Source organism: Tupaia chinensis, unplaced genomic scaffold (assembly GCF_000334495.1).
Source record: "Tupaia chinensis unplaced genomic scaffold, TupChi_1.0 Scaffold143591_1, whole genome shotgun sequence".
Lineage (NCBI taxonomy): Eukaryota > Metazoa > Chordata > Mammalia > Scandentia > Tupaiidae > Tupaia > Tupaia belangeri.
The window spans coordinates 1,216,281-1,228,119 of record NW_006203437.1 but is presented as its reverse complement, the minus strand read 5'-3'; the positions used below and the strand labels follow the sequence as shown (position 1 = coordinate 1,228,119).

Genomic DNA, 11,839 nt, shown 5'->3' with positions numbered 1-11,839 from the left:
TCCTGTCCGTCCCAAGGCCGCGCTCTATGGCTGACCACTGTCTACACGGGGCTCCGCTAAGGCCCGAGATAACCCCACGAGAGAAACAAACATCATCTTTTGTTCGTGTCTGAAATACTTCATTAAAAATAAACAAATACTTCCACTTCTCCCCAAATAAAGCAAACAAAAGCAAACCACAGCATCCTCAGGTTGGCAGGACCTGCGCTCCCTCCCAGAGCAGGGGACTGTCCCGCAGCCTCCCGTGGGCCCGACTGTCCCTCTAGGAGCACCACCCACTCCTCAGTGCAAACACGCCCGGGCCGAGACCTCTCTGTGGAACTGCCAAAGCTGGAAGGTGCAAGGCTCAGCGGGGGGGCCCATGTGCACGTCTGCCCCTCGAAGCCAGGTGAAGCTTAGCGGAGGGCCGTGTGCACGTCTGCCCCTCGAAAACTCTCCTCTCACTGGCGTCTCGATCCATCCGACACATCACACAAGCACAGCAGAGACGGAATCCGCGATCCCTGCGGGGAATGGAATGTCAGCACCAGCCTGTGTCTCCTTAGACGCTCTGGAGCAGCAAACCAGAGCCTGCTTTTTGTTTGGGTCCAGAAAGAGCTAGAGCCTCCCAAGGAGATAACCTGCTGTTAATTACTACCTGCTGGGGTAGGCAGGCAGCCTCAATGCAGGCACTAGAAGAGATGCCTAATGTTCCTGTTTGAAGAAACAAACAATAACATGACAAAAGCTACTCGTTAACTGAACAGGTGAACACATCTAAGGTCCGTACTGAGCAGGCGAACACGTCTAAGGTCCGTACTGAGCAGGCGAACACGTCTAAGGTCCGCACTGAGCAGGCGAACACGTCTAAGGTCCGCACTGAGCAGGCGAACACGTCTAAGGTCCGCACTGAGCAGGCGAACACGTCTAAGGTCCGCACTGAGCAGGCGAACACGTCTAAGGTCCGCACTGAGCAGGCGAACACGTCTAAGGTCCGCACTGAGCAGGCGAACACGTCTAAGGTCCGCACTGAGCAGGCGAACACGTCTAAGGTCCGCACTGAGCAGGCGGACACGTCTGAGGTCCGCACTGAGCAGGCGGGCACGTCTGAGGTCCGCACTGAGCAGGCGGGCACGTCTGAGGTCCGCACTGAGCAGGCGGGCACGTCTGAGGTCCGCACTGAGCAGGCGGGCACGTCTGAGGTCCGCACTGAGCAGGCGGGCACGTCTGAGGTCCGCTCTGAGCAGGCGAGCACGTCTGAGGTCCGCTCTGAGCAGGCGAACACGTCTAAGGTCTGTACTGAGCAGTTGAACACGTCTAAGGTCCGCACTGAGCAGGTGAACAGGATTGCAGCGTGGCCATCCCCCTCAAGATGATTTTAACTTCCCCTCTCTCTGCCTTTTTCTGGCAAGTACACGTGCCCTATGGCAAAACCTGAAAAGAAGTGCATGCGTGTCAGAGCTGAGCTGAGAGAGAAAACGACTGCTCTCTCACAGTGCGTGAGCTTCACCTGGTAAAGAACAGATTTTGCCTTTCTAGACCAGAAGTCTCAGAATAGAGGTTTGAATATAAATTTTAGGGCAGTTTTAAAATACTTAACCAGTGACTCGAGCTCAGTTTGTGGCTAGTTAAAAGAAAAATGTGTTATTTAATAAAAACCAGGTTTGGTGATTACGTATACGCCTCTTAGCTCTAGTGGAAGTTTGCTGGAGTTTAGAGGGTGTTAAGTGTTACATTAAGCCAGAAATAACACTAACAGTTACATTTTCATACATTTTGATACAAAGAAAACCTAATTCTTGATAACAATTGAGCAGATATTATACTCAAAAAAAATTGAAACAGTTATAAAAAGTAAACCTGGGGGACCAGCAGATGGTGTAATGGCTATGTCGCTGGACTCCCATGTAGTCAACCACGGTTTGAGTCCTGGACCCGGTGGCTTAAACTCATGCTGGGCACATGTATGCGTGTCCAAGATCCCGAGAAGAGAATGGAGGAAAAGGGATTGTGGCGTGGCCATCCCTTGGGGGGGGGGATTTCTCGCCGTCTGTCTCTCTTTTTGGCGAGTGCATGCACACTACAGCAAAAACCTCTCCCAAAAAAAGTAAACTTGGAAAAAAGAAGATAGTTCCAGAGAAGTTCAGATGTCAGCCTCTAATTGAGTGTTATTTTAGTTTTCAAACTTGTTACCTTTGCTAACACACAGAATCACGTACATAGATAACTGTATTCACTGTCTTATTCCAGTCTACCTTTCTGAAATGTAATAACTACAGTTATTAACTGAAGGGTGTGAATCATTACTGCAGAGGCTTGTGTCCACGGGAAGTGCACTGTAAAGTGGACAAGGGTGCAAGGGCAGCACGCTCACACACTCGTCCACAGTAACCTGGCTGTCACACACAGAGGGTGCAAGGGCAGCACGCTCACACACTCGTCCACAGTAACCTGGCTGTCACACACAGAGGGTGCAAGGGCAGCACGCTCACACACTCATCCACAGTAACCTGGCTGTCACACACAGAGGGTGCAAGGGCAGCACGCTCACACACTCTTCCTACATAACCTGGCTGTCACTCACTCACAGAGCCACGACTCACCGCAGATGTTGCTCCCCATTTTCACGCGGGCATAGCCGTCCAGGCCCCACGAACGCCCCCAGGAGTTCCGCACCACCCAGTACGGGGTCTGTCCTGCAGGACACAAGGCAGTGCTGGGACTGTCTGACGCGCACGGCGTCCGCGTTGGGTCTGGGCTCTGGAGCAGCGGGCAGCTCCCAGGGACAGCCACGTGGTGACGCGATCTCTTCCAGCATGGCTCGGTGACCGGTGGCCATCTCGGCGTCACCCTCGTGGTGGACAGCTCAGTGTCATTTCACTCACAAGGGGCTGAGTGAGAGCGTGCGTGCCCATGGAGGGGACGCGCCTTGTTGCGGCTTCCCCATGGTCACCCTCAGCATTCCGGATGGAGAAACACACCGTTTAAGTGAAAACTTCCACTTTAGCCAGGTATCCGTCCAAAGCGGCAGGCGCCACCTGGCAGACGTCTCCAGAGACTCTGAGAGGCCACCAGGGCTCCCGGGCTCTACTGAGTCTCGTGCCCCAGGACAGCTCCTGGCCTGAGCACCCAGGCCGACACCACCACGCCTCTGCCGCGCTCACCTGCCTTGTCAAAGCCAGTCACGAGGACTGCGTGGTTTGCTTCTCCACTGGAGCAGTGGTGCTGGATCACGCCTCCCAGATAGTCCTGCCAGCTCACTGCATCCACGACGGCCACCAGTGGACCTAGCGCCACGAGGGCTTTCGCCATCTCGTCTTCTTGGGCACTACGGGAAGAGGAGATGTGTGTTTGCGGAGCTTACTTTTCGGGGAGGAGTAGAAGTCATCTACTTGATCTGCGCTGACCAGGAGCAGGCCTAGGTGCACTCACGAGAAACCTAAAGAGGGTACGGGGAGCCGGGAGCTTGGCAGACCAGGACCGATAGAGGGCTCCAGGGTGTGGGAACGCAGGCACCAGACGCTCTGTACTGCTGCCCTGCCATGTGAGAGCTCCCATCTGACGGCCTTCCAGGTCCAAGGTGGCTGCTGGAGCTCCAGCCATTTAGCACATATTCTGGACAGCAGGGAGTGGAAAGGAGAACAAGGGTTCACCTTAGCTGAGAAGATGTTCCAGAAATAACACACCCACTCGCCAGCTACTTTCTGGGTCTCACTGGAACAGTCCCAAGGCTCAGCCAAACTTAAAGGTGGGTGGGCGGCGTTTCAGATTGCTAAGTACCCAGAGGCCCAGGGATTCTCGCAGGAAGGGGCGTGGGCAGCCGAGCACCTGGAGACAGCTTGTCTCTGCCACAGCCTATGAGCCATACCAGGACCTACTGACCTACGCGAGTGCCACAGACGGAAATCGCGGGTTGGCACCGAGCGGCCACTTTGTAATCACACAAAGGAAGCTTGTTAGAAAAAGCAGAAGACAGGAAATGCCAGTGAGCAGGAGAGCGAGTGCTGACCGGACCTCCAACAGACAGCGCGTCCCTCCCGGAGTCCACAGTAAAGCCCAGGGCCAGCCTGGTGTCCACCCTGTCATCAAGCCACGGGTGCACTTCTCGAATGCCTGGTACTAGGTGCATGGTGGAGAACCTGGTCCTCGGTCCCCGTCCCCCACACTGCGTGACCCTTGGGCCACCCCCGCAGAGCTCCTGAGGACCATTAAACCGCCCTGGCTCAGACCCGCCAGCCTCACTCACAGCGGACCCGAGTTTCAGTTGTTCAGACCCAGAAGCCTCAACTGCCCGCTGCATGTGCCAAGGAGTCGGGCCGTGTCTGCTCTGGGGCCTCCGCCCACTGCCGCTCCTCTCCAAGGCCACCTCGCAGCAGTCACTGCCGTGTCCTCCTCCTCCCGACAGGCACATGCCCAACTCACGTCCTGGGTGGGTCTGGCCCTGCCGCATGAGCAGACAGTGCTCCCTCCCAGATGCCGGGCCCTCTCGCTGCTTTTTGGCTCTGGAGCGTGACTTCCTCCAGGCCAGACCCCACCCTGGCCTGTCTGACCTGCGCACGGCGTATCTGTGTATGAGCGTGACTTCCTCCAGGCCAGACCCCTCACTGGTCTGTCTGACCTGCACACGGCGTGTGTGCGTGAGCGGCCCCAGGAGAGGAGCTTTCGCTGCAGTCTCACGCCAAGGGCTGTTTCCGGAGACTTCAGGGCTCAGTGTGAGCACGGACGCCTTCGCTGGCCCTCCCTCCAACCAAGGCCCGGACCTCCAGCCTTGCGTCCCACTGTCTCGAGTGCAGAATAGAACCCGCTGCCCTTTCACCTCTTGCTGCATTTCCAGTTTGCTGCCAGTGAGGAGGGTCCTCGGACCCCTGTTGTGGACATTTTGAAAACCCAGTTCCTAGGTGTGACACCCTTCTGGACTTCGGAGGTCTTGGCAGTGGGCGCGTGGCACTTTCTCTCAGACACACCTGCCCCTGCATGAGCAGGCCATGGCTGTGGGACGGTGGCACTCGGTCTCCCGGCCGTGGTCCCCAGGTCGCCCAGCCCGCATCATGGGTGGGAGCTGCGTGGACACCCTGCCAGCCCCTGCACTTGGGCTGACCTGAAGGTCATGTTTGCTAGTAAGGGTCCAACTTTGCCCCAGCTTCCTGACCCCAGGTGTTCCATTTGAGTCAGAACACCTTCCACCTTTCACCTCCGGCACCAGTAAAGTGCAGGACCTCCTGCCTCCACGCACACGCACTCTGTTCTGTGTTCTCTGCTACGGAAGACTGCACGCCGTTCCCGCCGCATTTCATTTTTGGTTTTCTTATAGGGTGTGTGTGGTGTGTACTTGCCAGAAACAGAGAGACAGAAAGAGAGGGAAAGTGAGCCATCACCCCCGGGGGACGGCCAGGCTACAATCCCTTCTTCTCCTCCTCTCAGGATCTTGGGGACCATGATACGTGCCTGGCATGTTTTTCGGGCACCTCGGTCTGGGATGTGGACCGTTCATTCGGCTGTGTGGGATCCATCTCCTTAACCACCACATCACCGGCTGGCACACCCATCACATTGTATGAAGAACGGCCAGGTGTTGGCCAAGCCCTTCTCTGTCCGTCCCCTCCCTGGACACCTGTTCTGCCATGTCCCGGCCGGCCCTGTGTCATGTGCTCCCAGGCACCTTGTGACTGCCTGCCCGAACCCTCAGTGTTACCCTGCCTCACAGTGTCCACACTGGCCCCCCTCCATCTCTGCCTCCCTGCCCCACGCAGCACCTGCACGGCGTCACCTGCCGAGTAAACTCCCCCTCCTGCTCCCGAGCTTGTCATTTTGGTTTGTCTTTTTCTAAAAGCTGTTGTCTTGAAAAATGCAAGGAAAACAGAGAGTGTTCAACAACTGCTTCTTGGTACGAAGCCTGACTGGCAAGTCCACACAGCAATCCCAGCTGACTGAGAGCAGGGCTAACCAGGCTGGTGACATGTGACGCCGGGTCTGCCAGGGAGACATGGCACCCGTGAGCTGCTCCTCACGTTGGCTTTAGGCTGGCTCACCTGCTATCCCACTGCACTGACGAGTGGGAGTAAGCAGGTTACCATGAGATGTCTACACCCCACGTGGCCAGCTGCCATCTCCAACAAAGATCTCTCCGAGGGCGGTCAGGAGTTGCCAGCTGCCTTCACACAGCTAACCCAGAGCAGCCAGGGGGTCAGGAGCTGAGAGAGCCTGGAGGGAGGGCCCGGCCGTACCTGAAGTCGTAGGCCAAGTACCCACGGATGGAGACGCCGGGGCAGGAAGCGGGGAAGAAGCGGCATATGCCGTCGCGGGCTGTGAACGGGTACTCCGACTCCCCCACCAGCTTCACCTGCGTCTGGAAGACAGGAGCACCTGCTCACCCTCGGTGGTTTCAAAAGCAGACTGGAACATACTTCAGTGTGAAATGGGTTCAGCACTCGGCCTCGCCCCCATGCCTGTGAACGTGGGCTCTTGGACCTGCGGGAGCTCTCTGCGAGCCATCTGGAGGACAGTCCGCCTCCCGTCCACCCCCACCCTCACACCGCCCTTCCCAGAGCCTCCAGCCACCCCACGGTCTTGCTGCCTTTCTCCCAAGAGGACGGGGCAGCCAGGACAGGCTTCCTTCAGCTCCCAGCTCAGACCTAGTCTCTGAGATGCCTCCCACAGTGGCGGGGCCTAGGCACTGGTGGAGCCTCAGCAAGAGGGCATCAGCCTCCCAGGGGCCAGGACGGAGCCCTCCCCTTTGTCAGGCTGGGCTGGGGGGCGGGGGCCCACGATTCCCCACTTCCATGGGGAACAGTGGCTGGCTCATGGTGGTGGTTGTACGGCAGCTGGGGCCCTCCGCATGATGGTTTCGCACGGGGTCAGGGCACCCTTCTGGCTGGCTCCATGCAGCTGATGCCAGGCCTGGGGCCACGTCAGGGGCAGGCCCGAGGACATCAAGGGACACTCGGGCCAAGCACAGCCCACACGGGGCGGGGACAGTGGAGCAGCTCTGGCTCAGGGGCCAACCCGGCAGCACTGTCTTCTTCTCAGGATCGCCCTCCGCCCATAGGAGGGTCTCAGCGAGCTCATCCCTCTGCCCCACAGAACATCAGAAATTGGCATGGCCCTGTGGTGGCCACTTCCCGGGGCACGTGTGCTGCGAAAAGCACCACCTGCTCAGAACCGGGGAGGACTAGATCAGCGTTTCCTGCAGTCAGATCTAAGAATGCTCGCCCCGATTCCCCGAGGGCTGACAGGCCGGAGCCTGACCACCTCACTTAGAGTCGGAGAGTAAGTTTCTGAGCCAGCAAAGGGCAGTGAGGCAGGGGTGTCACCTTGTTGAGCCAGTTCAGTGCGCTGAGGGTGGAGCCCCCGCCACAGCCGCGGTCATCGTAGGCACAGTCCAGGACCTGCTGCACGCTCAGCTCCCGCAGAGGCGCCCCCGCCATGGCGCAGGCGGACTCCACGGCCGACACCACGCTGAAGGCCCAGCATGCCCCGCACTGGTGGAGACAGCATCGGTTAGCCGGCGTCTACACTGACATCTCTAGAGCCAACAGCTGGCCAGCCAGTGGTTTCCAGAGTCTTGAAACCGATGAAAACACCCTCCTAGATTTTCTACTTAAGGCAGAAAAGAAGCCCGCGTGCCTCGTGGGCCTCACCTCCAGGCTCGGCCGTGGCCAGGTCAGCTGTGCCACCGTCACAGACGGCATGAGGAAAGACGAGGAACCGGGCTGGCGATCTCCTGAGAGACCGGTCTGCTTGCTGGTCTCTCGACTCTGGCTGGCGAGGCTTTTCTACCCAGGAGTGTGGCCCGACTCAGCCCCTCAGACCCGCTATGCCTCGGTGGGCACCGGTGACAAGGTGCGGGTGGACATGGCCTCCCTGTCTGCCGGGGACAGGCACTGGGCGACTGCTTTCCAGGCCGGCGAGACGACCTGACACTACCCACACCCGCGCCCTCAGACGGCACCTCTGGATGTCCTGCCTCACCCAGCGTCACTCACACCTGAGGCAGGCGCCTCTCCAACTGGGTCTGTGAGCTCTGGTTCAACAAACCAGAGGCAAAAGGGCCGGTGTCGAGAAAAAGGCAGAGGCAGAGGGCACGGAGCAGGGTCTCTCAGGGGACGGGGACCCTCAGAGGGCATGGAGCAGCGTCTCTCAGGGGACAGGGACCCTCAGAGGGCACAGAGCAGGGTCTCTCAGGGGACGGGGACCCTCAGAGGGCATGGAGCAGCGTCTCTCAGGGGACAGGGACCCTCAGAGGGCATGGAGCAGCGTCTCTCAGGGGACAGGAACCCCAGAGGACACAGAGCAGGGTCTGCAGCTGGAGGGCAAGATTCACAGGAACTGTGGGCCGTAGGAGGGACAGGGCGGGGCAATGACCCTCCTTGAGCTGCTCTCAGATACACAGGTTCTCATCACCAGGGGCTTCAAAAGGTTGTGGAAAAACAGAATTAAAGGGCACGTTTATTAGGAACAACAGATGGTGTAATGGCTACATCGTCGGACTCCCATGTAGTTGATGGTAGTTTGAGTCCCAGACCAAGGCTTAAATTCACGCCAGGCACGTGTGCGTGCATGCCCAAAATCAGGAGAGGAGAATGGAGAAGGGATTGCGGCATGACCATCCTCCCTGGGGGATGATTTCTCGCTTTCTGTCCCTATGTCTCTCTCTGTCTCTCTGGTGAGTACATGTGCCCTATAGCAAAAACCTTTCAAAAGAAGAAAAAAGTATGAGTTTATTTTGGTGAAAAAAAAAAAAAACCACCTTTGAAATTGCACGTAGATTTTCCAGAACATGCAGACTCCGAATTCTCAAGCCGACCTCTCCCGTGGGGACCACAGGTGGAAAGGCGAGGCGGGCAGGCTTTCTGGTGGAGCCCAGGCCAAGGTCTGCACACCCGCCTACGTCTGACGTCTGGTTCTTTCTGGGACCACGTAAACACGTGAGTTCACAGCTGCCTCGCTGCTGCCCATCTGCCCTCCTGGAGAAAGCTGGGCTCTGATTGGCTGCAGGAGGGCCTTGAGCTGCAGCACAGGGCGGCCAGTGGGGACCACGCAGGAGGGCTTCCCCAGGGCGGGATGCCTGCCCTCAATCCTCATCTCCCTGCCACCCCGAGCTCCAGGACAGCATTCCTGGATGGAGGTTAAACAGGGAAGTCAAACTTACCGTCTGCTGGTTTCTCACCGGCGTGACGATGTGCTTGTCCCTCCAGTCAAATCTCAGGGGCAGAGACTCACTAGAGAAGGTCGTCTGTCCGCCCGCCACATATCTGGGGAGCTTGGAAGCCTTGCTTCGTAAGTAAATGGCTGAGCAGAAAATGCAGTGAGGAGACAGCGGGCGTTACCTGCGGGGAGGGCTGTGGGAGCAGTCAGCCGCTCTTTCCCAGCGGGCGTTACCTGCGGGGAGGGCTGTGGGAGCAGTCAGCAGCTCTTTCCCAGCAGACCTGCCGCTTCTGGTCCCCTCTGCGCTGCCCGAGCATGAGATGCCAGAGCTGAGCCATGAAGGGGCAGCGTCGCTATGAGGCCTCGAGGCCTCGGGGACCAGGGCGGTAACAGGTGATTGACACTGACCTTGCGGGTTATGTGACCTGAGGGCTGGCCCTTGATTCTAAACTCCCCGGGGGCCTGAAGAGCGCTCCCGCCAGCTAGCAGGGCTCCGATGGAGCAGAGCGCACCGGCCCTGTACCCACCCGCACAGCCTCCCCGAGGTGCAACAGTGTCCTCTCTGCTAAGCTCATCTCAGGGCCAGGGACCTGGCGGTTGAGGCAGGTGAATCCCACATGGCTGACTGTAGTTCGAGTCCGGCACCCAGTACCTTGAAAAACACTCCAGGCACGTGTGTGTGCATGTGTGCCCCAAATCCTGAGGAGGATGGGTAAAGAAGTTTGGTGTGGCTGTACCCACCCCCCGGGGGGTGCTTTCTCCCTGTCCCTCTCTCTCTGGTGAGCATGCACACCTTGCAGAAAATTAAAAAATAAAAACAGACTTAGACAGTCTTTTCTGCTGACTCAGTAGTTCTGCGATGAAGACCTGAGCTTCTAACTGTGAACCTGAGAATCTCTAAGCCCACCTGTCACCTGCGGGCCTCCCACTTGTAGAGCTCAGCCTTTGGGGCCAGGTCAGGACAGGGACCCATGTGCTCTGCCCGGCTTGCTCTCAGGACTAAGGAGAGGCTGTGGCATGAAGCCCGAGCCGTCCGAGGCTGCGGGAGACCGGCCCGGGCACCTTCACTCACAGGGCTTGGCTATTCCCATTGACACAGGAAGGCGTGGCGTCCTGAACAGACGGCACAGCGTGCAGGAGGGGAGTGGACATGTGAGCACCGCACGCTGCATGAACTTGTTTCTACAGTGAGCTCAGCGTGCCTGCTAGACTGTGGGTGAGCCGTCGGCACACGCCGACCGGCACTCAGTTTGTTAGCTTCACGTTTAGACAGGTCCTGAAAAATGGAGCAAGTTAAGATAAGAAAATTAACCAGCTCTTAGCGCTGTCAGGCCATACCTTTAAACTCCTCGGGGAATAAGTAAGAAAACTGATTTATTCCATAGAAGGCCGTGGAGTTTTCTTTAGAAAATAAAGAATTCAAATATCGATGTCTGTTAAGACTTTCCTAAAATAAAAAACAAAAAAGTTATTTTATATCTGCTATGGCAATGTTTTTCCAAAGTAATTTGTGCATGGCTATTCAGAGACATTTTGTAGGTATAAATTTAAAGCTCGGGGACCAGCAGGTGGCATAATGGTTACATCGCTGGACTCCCGCACAGTTGACCACGGTTCAAGTCCTCGATCCAGTGACTTAAAACACGCTGGGCACCTGTGCATGCGTGCCCGAGATCCTGAGAGGAAAATGAAGGAGAAGGGATTGTGAGTGGCCATGCCCCCTGGGAGTGATCTCTCGCTTTCTGTCTCTCTCTCTTTTTGTCTCTCTGACAAGTGCATGCACGCTATAGCAAAAGTCTCTTTTAAAAAAGTGTAAGCTTGACCTCCTGCAGGTTACAATGAAAATCGTGTATGAGATTTATAGACGTTTGCATCTTTAGTACCGTGTCAGACTTGGAGGCTGAGAAAAGTGGACGATCCCATGTCGGCGGCCGCCGTGGTCCCTGATCCCGACCCCCATGGGCCCTCCGCAGTCCGGTTCTGGCTCCAGCTCTGAGGACCAGCCCCGACCCGGCCCAGGATCCTCTCCATGGCACCCCGAGGGGACCCCCGCCTGGGCCAGGCCCAGGGCAGCCCCTGCGATGGCTGTTGTAGACCGCGCCCCGTCCGGGTCCTGCCCCAGCCCGGACCCCGATCCGCGTACCTGGAAAGCTGCCCCCGGCGCTCGGCCCCCAGGTCCAGCCAGGGTGAAGGCGCAGGCTGGGTTCGCCGCCGCGCACAGCAGCAGCAGAGCCAGGGCCCAGGACTCCATCCCGGCGCCTCTTTCCCGGGCTTCCGCGCTCGCCCGGCCCCGCCCCGCGACCCGGCCCCGCGTCCAGGCCGCCCAAAGCCCCGCCCCCTCGTCCAGGCCGCCTTAGGTCCCGCCCCTCGCTCCTGCCCTCGCCCTGGGCGCCCTAGGCCCCGCCCAGCTAGACACCGCAGGGCGCGGCCCCGGGCTTTCGCTGATGCTCCCTCTCGCAGCTTCTGGACGCCCCCAAGTGGCACAGTCCGCCAGGGCGCTCCTGCTGCTACCGCTATTACAACGCAGCCTACATTCCCTGCCTGGTCACAGTAGCTTTCTTTTATTTTAATTTTAGACTATTTCGCCCTGCCCTGGACACCGGGCTGCAGGGCACGGCGAATCACTGGGTTGCGCAGGGGCGGACCCTGGGAGCTGGAGGGCTGGGGTAGGTGTGCGCTGGAGGAGCCCCGAGCCCCTGGGGGTGTCTGCCTCTGC

At 58.2% G+C, this 11,839-nt stretch overlaps 1 protein-coding gene across 1 annotated transcript; it reads right to left on the bottom strand.

Moving 5' to 3' along the window:
- Positions 1-102: 102 nt before the first annotated feature.
- On the bottom strand, positions 103-11,414 carry CTSO (cathepsin O). Its single transcript, XM_027766569.1, has 9 exons — positions 11,267-11,414; positions 10,462-10,570; positions 9,128-9,267; positions 8,726-8,881; positions 7,290-7,457; positions 6,204-6,325; positions 3,144-3,307; positions 2,583-2,675; positions 103-503 (listed from the first exon to the last, which is right to left on the bottom strand). The coding sequence occupies exons 1-9, from the start codon at positions 11,372-11,374 to the stop codon at positions 469-471; spliced, it is 1,095 nt and encodes a 364-aa protein (XP_027622370.1). The 5' UTR covers positions 11,375-11,414; the 3' UTR covers positions 103-468.
- Between the last annotated feature and the right edge of the window lie 425 nt (positions 11,415-11,839).

Coding starts and splice junctions, on each gene's coding strand:
- CTSO (XM_027766569.1), bottom strand. CDS start 11,374: ATGGAGTCCTGGGCCCTGGCTCTGCTGCTGCTGTGCGCGGCGGCGAAC. Junction 3,308..6,203: donor TACTTGGCCTACGACTTCAG/GTACGGCCGGGC, acceptor CTCTTCCCGTAG/TGCCCAAGAAGACGAGATGG. Junction 2,676..3,143: donor GACTGGCTTTGACAAGGCAG/GTGAGCGCGGCA, acceptor TGTGTCCTGCAG/GACAGACCCCGTACTGGGTG.